This window comes from Marmota flaviventris, chromosome 16, assembly GCF_047511675.1.
Source record: "Marmota flaviventris isolate mMarFla1 chromosome 16, mMarFla1.hap1, whole genome shotgun sequence".
NCBI lineage: Eukaryota > Metazoa > Chordata > Mammalia > Rodentia > Sciuridae > Marmota > Marmota flaviventris.
Window position 1 is genome coordinate 44,558,503 of NC_092513.1, and position 15,731 is coordinate 44,574,233.

At 40.7% G+C, this 15,731-nt stretch overlaps 1 protein-coding gene across 3 annotated transcripts in view; it reads left to right on the forward strand.

Annotated features, from left to right (window-relative positions):
- Nucleotides 1-2,418, forward strand: part of Kctd1 (potassium channel tetramerization domain containing 1) — a 186,414-nt gene extending 183,996 nt beyond the window's left edge. For all 3 annotated transcript variants that reach the window (XM_071602828.1, XM_027935695.3, XM_027935694.3), the window contains exon 5: nucleotides 1,479-2,418. In XM_071602828.1, coding sequence (XP_071458929.1) covers nucleotides 1,479-1,637 — 159 coding nt within the window. In that variant the 3' untranslated portion in view covers nucleotides 1,638-2,418. The remainder of the gene's footprint in view (nucleotides 1-1,478) is intronic.
- Nucleotides 2,419-15,731: the final 13,313 nt, after the last annotated feature.

Here is a 15,731-nt window from a genome sequence, read left to right on the forward strand (position 1 = left end):
TACCTATGGAGTCCTGGCCTCACGGTTGCCCACACTTGTAATCCCAGAGACTCGGGAAGCTGAAGCAGGAGGATTGCAAGTTCAAAGCCAGCTTCAGCAACTTATCAAGGTCCTAAGCAACTTATCAAGACCCTGTCTCAAAATTAAAAACTTTAAAAGGCCTGGGGATATGGCTTAGTGGTTAAGTACCCTTGGGTTCAATCCCTGGTACCAAGCAAACAAACAAACCAGAATAGATCCCTGCACATAGAATATTTATTTAGATATTTAGAAGGACTTGGGAGTTTTCCTAATTTGCCAGAATTTGAGGTTTTAATTTTTAGAAAACATACTCTCCTGCTCTCCAATCTCATCTAGTCAGCTGTTTTCAAGGTAGCAGGTTATGTTCCATTTCGAGGGAGGAAACCAAAAAAAATAATATTAAAAAAAAAAAGTAGGAAGGGGTCACTTTATCATTGACTATATTTTGAGAGTTATTTAATAACACTTCACTTCATTCCAAAAACAAGTAAAGCAAGGCATTTTTAAAAAATTATTTTGGTGTCCTCTTGTCTATAGAGTGATGTAGAGCAATTTAATTATAGGCAGAACCCTGGCAGGGAACATTTACAAGCCTAACATTTGTTAGATTCCTAAAGAAACAGAATGCTTTAGGTGAGTTTCCTATGCTTCTGCCTATCTAAGAGTTGCAAGTACTGTTCCTGCAATTAAGAGTATCAGACATGTAGTGACAAATGCAGGGATCTTACTGGCACTAGGTATTTGATTGCAAAATTAAAGATTAGATCATCTGACTTATGTGAGAATTTTAGAATGTCTATCATGGGTATATTTCCTACTACATAATCAGTGCAATTTTTCTTCTCTCCTGAAATGCATGCAAACAATATACCTATTTTAAATACCACGAACAGAGAATAATGTAGACAGTAGCTCTATTGTTGGTGGGGTGGGGTAGGGGTTGATATTGATCAACATCAATATTGTCCAAGTAGTAGTAAGAGGAAAAATAGTAGTAGTATTCTTTATCACCTCATAGAATATAATTTTGAAATGTGAACTTTTTTTTTTTAACAAAGAAGGCAGCATTGCATATTCAAAACAAAACAAAACAAACAAACAAAAAAACAATGGGATTTGAGGCCAAACATACTGGACTTGGAAACTCAGTTCCATTACTTCCTTACTGCTCATGAGTCTCATTTTTCTAATCTGTAAAATGGAGCTCTTGGCACCAACTATTTGTAATTGGTATGTGAAAAGCAAGCATGCATGTTTTAGATATTAGAATTTTGCTCCCTCCCTCCTTGCCCATTAATCCAGGATCTTCCTTTGAGCGTAGAAATGCCAAAGGACATAAGGGTGGGCTAAGGTGGCCTAGACCTGCACGTGACCTCCAACTTTGGAACCATCCTTTGGTGTGTTTATGTCTTCAAAGAACTTACCTCACCCCTAATGAGATGCTTGTCCCTTTGCAGGTCCTCGAGAGGTTGCAGCAAAGAGGATTTGAAATTGTAGGTTCCTGCGGGGGAGGAGTGGACTCGTCTCAGTTCAGCGAATATGTCCTTCGGCGGGAACTAAGGCGGACGCCGCGCGTCCCCTCTGTCATCCGGATAAAGCAAGAGCCTCTGGACTAAACAGACATATTTCTTATGCAAAAAAAAAAGGAAAACATACACAACAAATAACGCAATCAGAAAAGGGACATTATGTGCAGTTGGGACAGCAAACCAAGTTCTGGACCTAAAATTGAATAAAAGACACATTTATATCCAATAGAGATCACACCTGTATTCATATGGGAACAATTGGAATAGTGATATCCTCAAGGTGTAAAAAATATATAAATATATATATATGTCAAAAGGTAGGAAATGCAAAAAAGAGAGAAAAAATTTTTAAAAAGGTGATAGCTACAGTCGGTGCTGATGGCCGTGAAGTGTCCTGGGCCTCCCAAGGCCTCTGACCAATAAACAAGCCATGAGCGGAGGACACAGTCTCCTTACAGTTTCCATTGCCAACAGCCATCCATTGTTTCTTTTTCCTTTGTCTTTCTTTTTCCTTTTTTTTAAAAAAAAAAAACAAAAACAAAAAAACAAAAATCACCTTGAATGGAGTTTCTTTTCGTAAGGAGGTTTCATGTCTCTTTAGGCCGGGACCAGGCAGGATTTCAGAAGAACTCTCATGAGCACATTGCATTGGACATTAGACATGACATTTTAAATGTAGTTTGTACAGGAGTGACACTTTTTGTCCGCCTCACAGATGTGAACTTTACTTTGTTTTTAAACTGATCAGTTTTGCAAAGGGGCCAGAATTCTTACTTGTTAGAGATGCTCCAGTTTGAGTCTGCTGCTTTCCTACAATTTTTCAAATTTTATAATGTATTAAATACAATAAACTCTGTTTAAAAAATAAGGTCTGTGTGAAACACACGTGTTGGGGTGAGGCTGCATTCAAATGAAATTTTTCTTTTTCTCTGTGTTGAGCACCGGAAGAGAGGCCTTTCTTTTTATATTATTATTATGATTAGTTGTTCAAAACATTACATAGCTCTTGACATATCATATTTCATACATTTGATTCAAGTGGGTTATGAACTCCCATTTTTACCCCGTATACAGATTGCAGAATCACATCAGTTACATATCCACGTTTTTACATACTGCCATACTAGTGTCTGTTGTATTCTGCTGCCTTTCCTATCCTCTACTATCCCCCCTCCCCTCCCCTCCCCTCCCATCTTCTCTCTCTACCCCATCTACTGTAGTTCATTTCTCTCCCTTGTTTTTTTTCCCCCTTTCCCCTCACTTCCTCTCAAAAAATTAAACAATGAGAGGCCTTTCTGCTGGGGCTGGCTTTGCAGTCAAAACCCACCAAAGGGCAATGATGTTATCAACTGTTCTAGACTTTTCCAACTTAGCAACTGTTGTTTCCTATGCTTTGTTATTCTGCCTTGATGAGCAAGATAAAACTTCCTCCTCCTGTTTTTGTTTTTGTTTTTGTTTTGTTTTCTTGTGCTGGGGATTGAACCCAGAGTCTCACTCAAGCCTAGGGTGGGTGTGCTTTACCACTGAGTCAGGTGAGATTTTCAGTTTTACCTGTTTGGGTCATCTATGACTATAGTTACAGAGTAAACCACACCAAAATTTAGTGGCTTACAACATTTTTAACCTCTCTCGTGATTCTGATTCTTGTGTGCTAAATGGCCTTGGCTGGACTGCTTCCGCTCCATGGGATGTCATGGGGAATGTGTGATGTCATCTGGGGGGTGTGATTGGGCCAAGGTGTCTAGGTTGGTTCACCTAGATGACTGCCAATCATACTGATTGTTGGCCTCTGTGCAGCTTGGGCCCTTCCCAGCAAGAAGGTGTGACCCAAGCATAACATTGTTCCAAGGAGGAGGAACAGAGAAGCCATAGTCCTCTTAAAGGCTGGGCCTGGGCCTGCGTTCCACTGGCTGAACAGACACCCAGCCAGCCCAGACTCCAGAAGATGCAAAATAACACCCACCTCCTGCTAGGACAGTAACAAAGAATTGATGACCAACTTGGATCTAGTAACACCGTCTTAAAAAATGTTCAAACTAGGACATTGTGGCTTTGGAAGAAGTAGAGAAAAACCTCAAGGTCAGAGTAATCACTTTATTATCAGCCCGAGAGGTAAGAAACCCGAGCTTTCAATATCACTCTGGAATTAAGTCCTTGGCTTTTCCAAGGTATTAGTGACTCTGGTTCCTCTATTAGCCCTCCCTCCACTTTCTCCTTACTTCCTCTTCCTCATTCCAGACACTTAAAATAACCTGGCATGCTGCTAAGATTGACAGGTAAACTATAATGTGTTTCTGCTGCAGAGATGCTCCTGTGGTGATGGGCTATTTCCATCCTGAACTTACTTTCTTTTTTTAAATTAAAAAGTCTCTGCCTGAGGACACCAGTAATGAAAATATCTCTGGCTTCTGAAACTAAGAGTAAGCTGTTAATGGCTCCTATCACTCCCCGGAACACAGAGGCGGCCCAAACACTGAATTTCTTTAATGACTGCCAGCCAGGTTGCCACATCCTTCTGTAATTTCCCGTTATTTGAGACTAATATACCACTGTCTCAGATGGGAAGGGCCAGGGCTGCTCTACCAGCTGCTCTTTCATCCACATCCTACTGAAAGCCTGAACTTTCCCTATGATTTTATTAGCAATCCGTTCTCATTAGGGAAAATATCACAAAATCAATAAAGCCAGGGCCCCACTTCGGGACCCTCCTGGTTGTAGTCATCAATTAACATTTACCCAGCTCTCCCTGCATGCAGCTGGCATTGTCCCAACTAAACACATGTCCTCCACAGAACTGTGTGCTTTAGCTGTGAGCAGCCACTGTGTTTTTAAGCCCATTTATACAATTACAACCCACGCGGACATTTTTTTTGTACATAAACTCTGATCCAATGCAATGGAGCAAGCATTTGTAATTTTCACAATTTTTAGGTCTTGGAGCGTAGAGATTTCCAGAAAACAAAGTACTTCAGGAAAAAGTACATACCTGTAATCACAAGTGGTTTTGGTTATTTTTGTTATTTGTTTTGTTTTTGTTTTGTTTTGTACTGGGGATTGAATCCAGGACACTTAACCACTGAGCCACATCCCAGGCCCTTTTTGGTGCTTTATTTAGAGACTGGGCCTCACTGAGTTGCTGAGGCTGGCTTTGAACTCCCAATCCTCCTGCCTTAGCCTCCACTAGGATTACAGGTGTGCGCCACCACACCCAGCTTTTTGGCCAAATATATTTGTTTAGGGCAAATAAACCACCAATCCTGAGATTGTTAATTTCTAAAAAAAGACTTACATTGAGACAGGGTCTTACTAAGTTTCTCAGGCTGGCCTTGAACTTGTGATCCTCCTGCCTCAACCTCACAAATTGCTGTGATTACAGGTGTGTACCACCACCCCATCCCTCTAAAAAGTACTTCAGAAAAATATAATAGAGCAAGCCACCTTTAAACTGGTTTCTAAATATTAGATGAATTTCCATATACTGTAGCAATAGCCATCTATTAAGCATTTGCTACATTAACTTATTTAATCTTTATGACCCCATCAGAGGCCATATTACCCATACTTCTTTGCTAAGTAACTAAAACTTTGAGAAATCAAGTAAATGATGTAAAGGTTAATAATGCTCAGTTAAGCTTTTTTTTTTTTTTTTTTTTTTTAAGGAAGACCCAAAAACTATAGTATCTTTTCAAAAATAAGTTTTCATGTTGTTATAGGAAGAATAGGTAGATTATTAATTGCATTTTCTCCATGAAATAGAAACGTATTCCTATGCTTAAGTATTTTGAGCATCCCTTACAATATATCAGGCACTCACTTTGGGTGGTACTATGATCGTGTCATGGTTTCTGTCATAGATTGTGCATCTAGAGGCAGAATTAAGGAATGTATGTACCTGACTATAGTCCAAAGGCTGTTGGGACATGCCTCTTCATCTTTACAAATCAAGGGTTATGCCAAAAGATAAAGGATCACATCTAGTTGGGAAATTTGAAAAAGCATCCTTGAGGAGGTGCCACATGCAAGAAAGGGACAATAGAGAAGGGCAGGGGCTCTGGGCTGGGAAAAAGGCAGGATCCGGTCATGCTATGGGATGCAACTGGATTTCCCTGGGGCCCAGAGAAACATGAACTAGAAAAGGAAGGTAGAATCCACTGGAGCTGGGGAGCAGGAGCTGATCTTGACTGACAGGTGTGAGGGCATCACAGAAGGTAGCTCTGTGGATAGCCATCTAGGGAATCTGCAGGCTTGACTGGCTGAGAACAGTGTGTTGGTGACAGCGGTAGTTATGGGGCTGTCTCTTCTGTTCATGAACTACAGAGAGGCTAGGAGCTGACGATTGTTAAAATGTATGAGAAAATAAGCCATCACCTTGGCTGTCCAGACCATAAGCTCAGACACCTACAGCGGCCAGAAAGTCATGTAAATTAGCAGAAGGCAGAAAACTGCAGTTTATGCCCCCCACTCAAAGAGGCTGCCCTCCCCAACTCTAGTAGACCACAGTTGTAAGAAAATAGGGTTCCTGTGCACTGAAACGCATTTTCCTTCAAAACCTGGAAATCCAGATTTTTGTGTGAAATATCTAGGTATGTAAATATAGGAATGCTTTTTTAAAAATGCGTAGAGCAAGCAAGACATCTGCAGACTAGCAGTTTGTAACTTAGAGTTATGAAATAATAAAACAATTTTAGAGAGTCTAGATGAATCCCACTTGGGTGGAATTGCATGGTAATAGCAAAATAACTCACTTGCTTAAGGATATAACCTTTATTTAAGGAAAAAAAAAAGAAAGAAAGGAAAATAAATTTGGCAGGGGATGGTGGTACATGCCTGTGATCACAGAAGTTCAGGCAAGTTCAAAGCCAGCCTCAGCAACTTAGTGAGGGCCTGTCTCAAAATAAAAATGGGGCTAAGGATGTGGCTCAGTGGTTAAGTGCCCCTGGGTTCAATTCCCCTACCCACCACCCCCAATTTTTTTTTGATGCTAACTTTAAGTCATATTTTATAATCATAAAGATTTAAATCCTAGCCTGTAACATAGTAATAGTAAGCCACCCTTATTGAGTGCTTATGTGCCAGGCACTGTGTTAAGGGCTTATAATGTTCTCTCTTTTAATCCTCATGGAAGTTCCATAAATTCATTACTTTTGTCCTAGTTTTTCACTTGAGAACATTGGCAAGTAAAAAAGTGTGTGTGTGTGTATATATATATATATTTTTTTTTCCAAAGTCCACAAACACATGCACATACATATACACTATGTTAGAGTAACACCTTGGACTCAACACTTTCTGGTTTGCTAACTGTTGCAATAAAAAAAAATGATTTTGTTCTGTTGCTGGTCACCTGCAGTAACTTACTGGTTATGGAATAGGAAACACATTCATGACCAACTAGTGTTAACATCCAAGATAAAAGCTCTGAGACTTCTTGTCTCTGACTCTGTAACTGTCCAGCAGCATCTCTTATTGGAAGTCTACCATGGGTTACAGGGTTATGTTGGCATTCCCCAAACTTGTCCTGTCTTTTCTTTCATTCTTTGATGCTGAGATTGAACCCAGGGGTGCTTTACCACTGAGCTACATTCCCAGTTCTTTTTATTTTTTTATTTTGAGACAGGGTCTTGCTAAATTGTGGAAGCTGACCTTGAACTTTTGTCCCCCTTTCTTCAGCCTCCCAAATTGTGGGATTATAGGCGTGCACCACCTTGCCAGCACTTGATTGTTAAAAGCATTTTAACAACAACAAAGAAGTCATTTGTTAGAGGTATAGATTCCAGCCCACCACCACCTTCCACCCCCTCCCCATGGATTTCTGAATCTCAATCTCTCAGGGAAGAGCCTGAGACTCTATATTTTAACAATAACAAACATAGGTGATTCTTGGATCAGGCAAGTGTGGAAAAGACTGGATAATAGCAATGTGCTCTCCTCAATTTAGACTAGGAAGAGTAGATGAAGATCTTCTAAGGGTACTTTATTTTTTGGTACTGAAGATTAAACTCAGGGTGCTTCGCCACTGAGCTAAGTCTCCAACCCTTGTTTTGTATCTTACATAGAGACAGGGTCTTGCTGCGTCACTCAGAACCTTGCTAAGTTGCTGAGGCTGGCTTTTGAACTCACAATCCTCCTGCCTCAGCCTCCCAAGCCACTGGAATTACTTGTACCACCACACCCATCTTTTAGAGGTATTTTTATAACATGCCTTTTTCTGACTTCATGGATATTTACTAAACAATAGTTGGTGCGTTATCTTTCTGTTGCTGTGACAAACTACCTGAGATAATCATCTTAATAAAGAAAATGTTTATTATGGGTCACAGTTTCAGAGGTTTCAGACCATGGTTGTTTGGCTCCATTGCTGTGGTCCTGGGGGTAAGGCAGTATATCATAGCAGGAACACGAGTCAGAAGAGGCCTCTTCATTTCACAAAAGTCAAGAGCAAAGGGGAGGGGCAGGGTCCCAAAATTCCCTTCAAGGACATGCCCCCAGTCACCTACCTCCTTCCCACTAGGCCCCAGCTCCCAAGCACCAGAGACTGTCAACCAAGTCCTTAACAAGATCTTTTTTCTTTTTTTGAGGACCATATTGAATATAGTATTTCCAAATAGAGTTCAGTGAGGCAGCGGGGAGCAGGTGTGGGTGGTGAGGTATGATTTGAGGAGGTGCTTACTGAGATTTAATTCAAGGATCTTCATCCTTTCCTAATTAGGTAGAAAACAGCCTGGTTTTGTAGGAATAGTCTACCAGTTCTGGAATTCTTCCACCTCCTCTGTACAAGCTATCAGAGGCCTGTGTGAACAGAAACCAACACAGGAAATAATCACAGCAGCCTCTACCCCCTGTGACAGTGGCTGAGTGCAGGTGTGCAGGAATCCACCTTACTCTGGATATTTTATTTATCTGTTTGTTTCATTTATTTATCATTTATGAGACCAGGGTTTACTGTGTTGTCCAGGCTTATCTCAAAAATCCTGGATTCCAGTGATCCCGCCAGCCTCAGCCTACAGGTGTGCACCACCATGACCAGCTTTTCCTGGATATTTTAATTTGCATGCAACCTTAACCACATACCACAACACTCCCTTGGATATACTTGGATGCCCGCTAGAGTCAGCTCAGTCTCACTGCTTTTCCCAGGACTCCACTCTCCCTCCCCCTTGCCCTGCCTCTCCTCACTCAGTGTGAATCACACAGGGCTCATCACTCTTCATCCTTCTGTCAGGAGAAGGAACAGGAAGCGCAGGTATTCAATTACACTTTTGATTCACAGGACCCAAAAAGCTAGAGAAACACTGGCTGTGCAATCCATTCACACTTGAGAATTGGAAAACCTGTCCCGGAAGCTGAAGATCCAATCTTTGTTGCAGAAGAATCATGTTGGTTAGAAAAGAAGTCAGACCAGTAAGAACGGTTGATTAAATCCAGCCTGAGGAGGACTCAGAGGATCATCTGAAGATCTGCTCCTTGAGCAATCTGATGCAGCTGAATTTTCTATGAATCATCATTGGTAGTAGGTAACTACACGGGCAGGCGACGGCTAGCTTGGGAGCCCTAAAGTATGAATGTTCATCCATTATTCTTTATTTAAAATATTTCATTATTTAGAATATCATTCTTCTATAAGTCATATTCTCAAATTTTGAAACTCAAAGTAGTTTACATATTCATGAAAATAATTTCATTACAGTTCTTAACTGTGTGTGTGTGTGTATGTGTGTGTGTGTGTGTGTGTGTGTATAAGAGAGAGAGAGAGAGAGATATTGGGGACTGAACCCAGGGTGCTCTATCACTGAGCTACTTTCCCAGGCCTTTTTATCTTTTATTTTGAGATAGAGCCTCGCTAAGTTGCTGAAGCTGGCCTGGAACCCGAGCTCCTCCTGCCTCAGCCTTCTGAGTCACTGGGATTACAGGTGTATGGCACCAGGTCTGGCTTACAGCTCTTACTTTAGGCAGAGGAGATGTGTTTCTAAAACATAATGTTGAACTATATAATCTTTTTTCTTACTGCCATTATAATTTCAAAATCGGTCATTTCCTCATAGTTCCTAGGTGGGAGGGACAAAAACGAACACACACACACACACACACACACACACACACCACATCCTCCCTTCTGTCTCTGTTCCATCCAGTGACCTTGCATCCTCAGCCCACAGCTCACTTTTCTTCCAAGCAAAGTTAGTTGAGTGATAGATCAAAATGATTTATGGACCATCATCACTGAAAGCCTTCTTCATTTTAATTCAGGAAAATAAGCCAAGGGAGTGGCTTACCTGAACCCTGAGAAGGCGGCAGGACTGCATCAGGCCAAATTCATAGGGCCCTTCGAAGAGGTACTTGACAATGGAAGGCTACCAACACTCTCCTTTCCCAAACTCTCGTCCCAGTGTGAATGTCTTACCTTAGTATCTCTGTTCTTCTCAGTCTCCTCTCTGGGTGATCTCATCCAAGTATGGTTTCCCCATCACGGTACTATGGGTCCACCTCTCCCAGAGCTCCAGGCCCAGGAGCCAGCCTGGAGAATACAGGTCAATAAGATGTGGCCTTGTCATTCAACTTTTAAGGCTGGCAGGAGCGTCATACATGTGATCTGATTATGTCACTATAGGGTCTGCCAAGCATTTCCGTTGACTGTCCACTTCTGAACGTATTTAGTTTCCTTGACCTTCCCTTTCTCCTTTTAGATTCCCTATCTCCATTCAGGATGCTCCCTTCCTTCCACACAGGGAGCCATTTCCTCTGGTTCTCAACCTCACTTAGTCACCAATTTCTACAGATAGTCCTAAACATTTCTCAAACCAGTCACTACCTCTCCATTTCTACTAGCGCTTCCCAATATCATATTATCAATTCCTCCTACCCACATGATATTAATTCCTGCTGAGAATGAGGGTTGCTGCCCCCTAGTGTCTGTACTCCACATTGCAGCCCGGTCACTCCCTGTTAAGGGCCCAGCAGGGTTCCCTCCTGGCTTTCAGAATCATCTCATGTCCTTTGTGACATTCCAGGGTCTTCTTAACCTCACTCTCCCAGTACTGCAACTTCATTTGTGGCCTCGTACATAATGCTTCGAGTACCCCATGTGCCATTCTGTTTTAAGTCTCCCTGCTTTGGAATACATTTATCCTCTTATTTTCTTAATCACCTGTCACTCATCCATCAAGATCCCCTTCACCTTCACCTATCATGACCTCTCCACAATCCCCTTAACTGGGGGACCCTTCTCTATGGTTCTAAGGCACCTCATTTGTGTTTTATTATCAATCTTATCACTAATGTTGAAATATCTATTTAAATGTCCCCTGATCTAATATTAGGCCAACCTTAAGATCTTCAAAGATAGCAATAAATGTTTGTTGATGACAATGAAACAATGGATGTTATTCCCCAGACTGGATGGATTGTGGGTCTCATGTTCCTCATGCCGTCACTAGGAGAGCTTATTTGTACTCATAAGCACTAACATTTTATAAGAATAAATCTAAAGCAGCTGGCAAAAATAAGGAATCCGTTATAAGTAATGTTAAATTCGCCAAACACTTTGGGTCTTTAAGTACTTACTTTAGATCAAATTAAAAGTCAGGAAGGACATCTACATTTGCGCCTGATGGGATGACCAATTTATTCTTCCACCTGAAGCATCTCAAAAACTGAACAAATTAGATGAGTCCATAATTTTCAAGACATTGATATCTGGCAATAGATGAGATGACCTATGAGATGATCTACAGTTGTTCTGGCTAATTGCCTGGAGAAACTCTCCAGGACATGGTGCAGAGAAGTTGCCCTGGCAGAGACCAATGGGCTTGTTGGATCGGAGAGAAAGAGCTGGGAGTCCAGGAAGGCCACAGCAGCTGAAGTTCACAGAGCAAAGGAAAATGGAGTGGTACATAGAGAAGACCAAAGAACTAGAGAGGGTCTCCCTGGAGTCTTCAGCTGATACTGACCCATGTATGTGTCTCAGGAAATCACTGAAGTTTAGGTGCAAAATTTAAAAAAAAATACTCTGCAGGATTAGAGAAAACAATCCCTTTTATTCACATGGAACCAGCAATAGTTTGTATTCCCACCAGCCTGAGTGGAACACCTCATTGAATTATGGCACTGGCTAGAGTACCCAGAATGCCATGGTGGTGGGGAAGAATTAGACCTAGACTAAACATGACTCTGGTCTCACCTAACAAAGTTTAACAGCATATACCAAAAGGATCAAGCTATTTCCAAGTAATTCAACTTCATTCAAAAAAAAAAAATTCAAGAATATTAATAGGAATACACAAATATCCTGAACTCAACAAGGTGGAATTCACAACAGCCAACATCTAACCAAAATTTACCAGGCATTCAAAGGAAAATATGGTAAAATAAGTAATAGAAAGGATAGACATGACAGAATGACTGGACAAGGACAGTAAAAGTGTTTAAACTACATTTCACCTGTTCGAGGAACAAAAAATGGAGCATGTGAAGTGGTAACATGGAAAACATATAAAGGAATAAAATCAAATTTCTAGGAATAAAAATTATAATGTCTGAAAAATACATTTGATGGGATTAACAGCAGATCCTATTTTAAAGAAGATAAAAATAGTGACTTTGAAAATATATCAACAGACACTACCTAAAATAAAACATAATTTTCTTAAAAAGCTGAAACAGAACATATTGGGCAGTGGGACAACTTCAAGTGGTCTAATATCTATGTAAGTGGAGTTTCTTTCAAGAGGTGTGGGGAAGAACAGAAAAAATATTTGAAGAAATAATGGCCAAATATCTTCCTTTTTTTAATTTTCTTTTTCCAATTTTATTTATTTCATTTATTTTTTGTACCGGGGGTTAACTGACTTATATCCCCAGTCCTTTTTCTTTTTTATTTTGAGACAGGTTCTCACTAAGTTGCTAAGTATGGCCTTGAATGTGTGATTTCCCCTGCTTCAGCCTTCCAAGTTGCTGGGATTAACATCAGCGCCAGCTTGCCTGGCATAGCTTCAAAATTTGATGATGACTTATAAACCCATGGATCCAGAAATTTCAGTAAACTCCCAACAAAAGGAACATAAAAGCCAGGCAGGTGGTGCAGGTTTATAATCCCTTCTTGGGAGGCTGAGGCAGGAGGATGACAAGTTTGAGACTAGCCTGGGCAATTTAGCAAGATCCTATCTCAAAATTAAAATTTTTTTTAAAAAGGTCTGGGTATGTAGCTCAGTGGTCGAGTGTCCTTGGGTTCAATTCTCAGTAACACACACCAAAAAAAAGAAGAAAGGAAAGGAAGGAAGGGAAAAGGGGAGGAGGCGGGAGAGAGGAATAAAGAGGAAAGAAAAACACACCAAGCTACATCATAATCAAATTGCTAAAAACCAGTGATAAATAATCTTAAAAGCAGCCAGCAGAAGGGAAAGATACATTATAGACAGAGCAAGAAATAAAAGAATGATAACAGATTTCTTCTCAGAAACAATGCAAACATAGACATAAAGTAACAACTGCAAAGTCCTCCAAAATAAAGACTTTTTTAAGGCAGTCAAAGTCTAACTGAATTCATTACCAGCAAACCTCTCAACAAAACATGTTAAAGGATGTCCTTCAGGCAGAAGAAAATGATACCAGATGGAAACCTGCATCTAGACAAAGAACGAAGAGCAATAAAAATTCCTTATCGTTTAAACATTCTTAAAGAGAGAACTATTTAAAGCAAAAATAGTGCATTGTGGGTTTATTATGTGGAAGTAAAATATATGGCAACAATAACACAAAGGTTTGGGGAGGAAAAATCAAATTGTAAAGTTTTTATATGTCAAGTGATTTCACCTGAAAGCAGATTGAGATTAAGTTAAAAGATGCTAATATAAATTCTCAAGCAATCACTAAAATAATGCAACAGAGTTATATCTGATAAGCCAACAACAATAAAGCAAAATCATGAAAAATCATCTAGTCCAAAATAAGGTGGAAAAAGAAAAAAAGCAAAAGAAAGTGCAGATGAGACAGGCGAAGAAATAGCAAGATGACAGAATTGAACCACACCGCATCTGTAATCACATTAAATGTAACAACTCAATCAAGAGACAAAGATTACCAAATTGGATAAAAATGTAACACCCAATTATATGCTCCTACAAGATTCACACTTCCAAAGGCAGATTAAAAGCATAGGAAGATACCTTATGTTAACATTAATCAATAAAAAGCTACAGTTGTTATATTAATATCAGGCAAAGTAGAGCAAAGAATGTTCCCAGAGACAAAAATGTCATTTCATATTTATGAAGGAATCAAAAGGATAGATTTCTTACTATGTTTAAACATATAATAACAGAGTATTAACATGTGGGAACTAAAATTGATAGAATTTCAGATGAAATATAGACAAATCACAACTGTTGTCACAGATTTCAGTCAGCTCTGCTGTCTCAGAAATTCACAGAAAAATTCCTCACTAATTTGAAAACTAAATAATACACTTCTAAACTAAACCATGGGTTAAAGAAAAATCAAAAGGCCAATTAGAAAATATTTTGAATCAAATGAAAACGAATCTACAACATATCAAAATGCGTGGGCTTCTGCTAATGCAGTGCTCACAGGGAAATGAATAGCACTAAACAGATACCTTAGGAAAGAAGGAAGTTTTCAAATAATGGCCCCAACTTCCACCTCGAGAAACTAGAACAAGATGAGGAAAGAAAACCCAAAGGAAGCATAAGATCGAAATAAAGGTCAGTATGGAAATCCACACAAGAGAAAAGGAGAAAACAAGAAGAAGACAAATGTCCCTAGCTGGCTTTTTGAGGAAATCAGTAACACTGGTAAACCTCTGTCCAGACTGAGAGGGAAAACGAGTATGGTCTAATTAGTCTAGGTCTAATTCTTCCCCACCAGTCTATATCAAGAAAGAGTCACACTCCTTAATGAAGGGGTCCTGGACAACTTCGGAGCCCACCAATGCAGACTTTTGGGCTTTAGGAAGGCACACCAGACCCACCATCAGATGGGGCTTGACTTACATTGAGTTTTCCTGGGTCCCTAAAAGTGTCTCCAACAAGTCAAATAACCTTGCAGATTTCATGTTTGCAACCCAAACATTTCCCAGCAACACATTTGTAAAGAATCTTTTATTCTATATTGCCGCAGTCTGGCTGGGCACAAATGCCGCAGTCTGGCTGGGCACACAATCACGAGCCACCACACAGCTTGTAGATTCAAACAGCAACTCTTTATTCCCGAACTCACACCAGCCGTCTACAATCACGTTCTGGGGAAGTCCACGTTCTCTGCCCAAGTCCACGTTCTCTGGGCTTCTATCTCCAAAATATACTGTCTGAATCCCGTGAGAACTCAAGGGGAACTCAGGCAGCAGGATACGCCCTATTCCCAGCAGGAATAATCTTAAACCTTAAACCTGGAACCTAAACTGGGAACGCCCTAAACAGGATTATCTTAAAAACCAGGAACACCCTAATCTGCCTTGGTCCTTGAGCAAGGTCACCTACATTCAATGTCGCTGCAACATGTCAGCAACATGGGGTACGCTGGCAAGGAAATTGTCATACCTACTTGGCTAATGGCTCCCAGCATCTCCCCCCTTCTGATTAATTAAACAACAAGCAATGTGGCTTAAGGACCGTGCCTGGTAGGTTGTCCAATTCAACATATGGTTCTTACCCGTCATCGGAAAACTGACCTTTAGGCGTCAGCCTCCTGTCTTAGGTTGATACCACTGCAATTGAATCATACCCGTCACTGACTACCGGTCCAGCATACAGCCATACTTGTGGATAGGTCTATGCACCAGTGGGGGGGTGAGGTTCTTTGCCTCACCTCTGTTGGCCCCCAAATTTGGCCTTGGTGCCAGTGGGGGAGTGAGGTTAATGTGGCTTATGGACCGTGCCTGGTAGGTTGTCCAATTCAACATATGGTTCTTACCCGTCATCGGAAAACTGACCTTTAGGCGTCAGCCTCCTGTCTTAGGTTGATACCACTGCAATTGGATCATACCCGTCACTGACTACCGGTCCAGCATAAGCCATTGGCCCCCAAATTTTAGACCATCACTAGCAGAAGGGAGGAGGATACAGAAATGCCACGACACCAAGCCAATTGACGGCTCCTTGGGAAAAAATTGCATCACTGGTGACACCATCAGCAAAGATATGCCAGCATTACCACAATTCGCTGCACCAA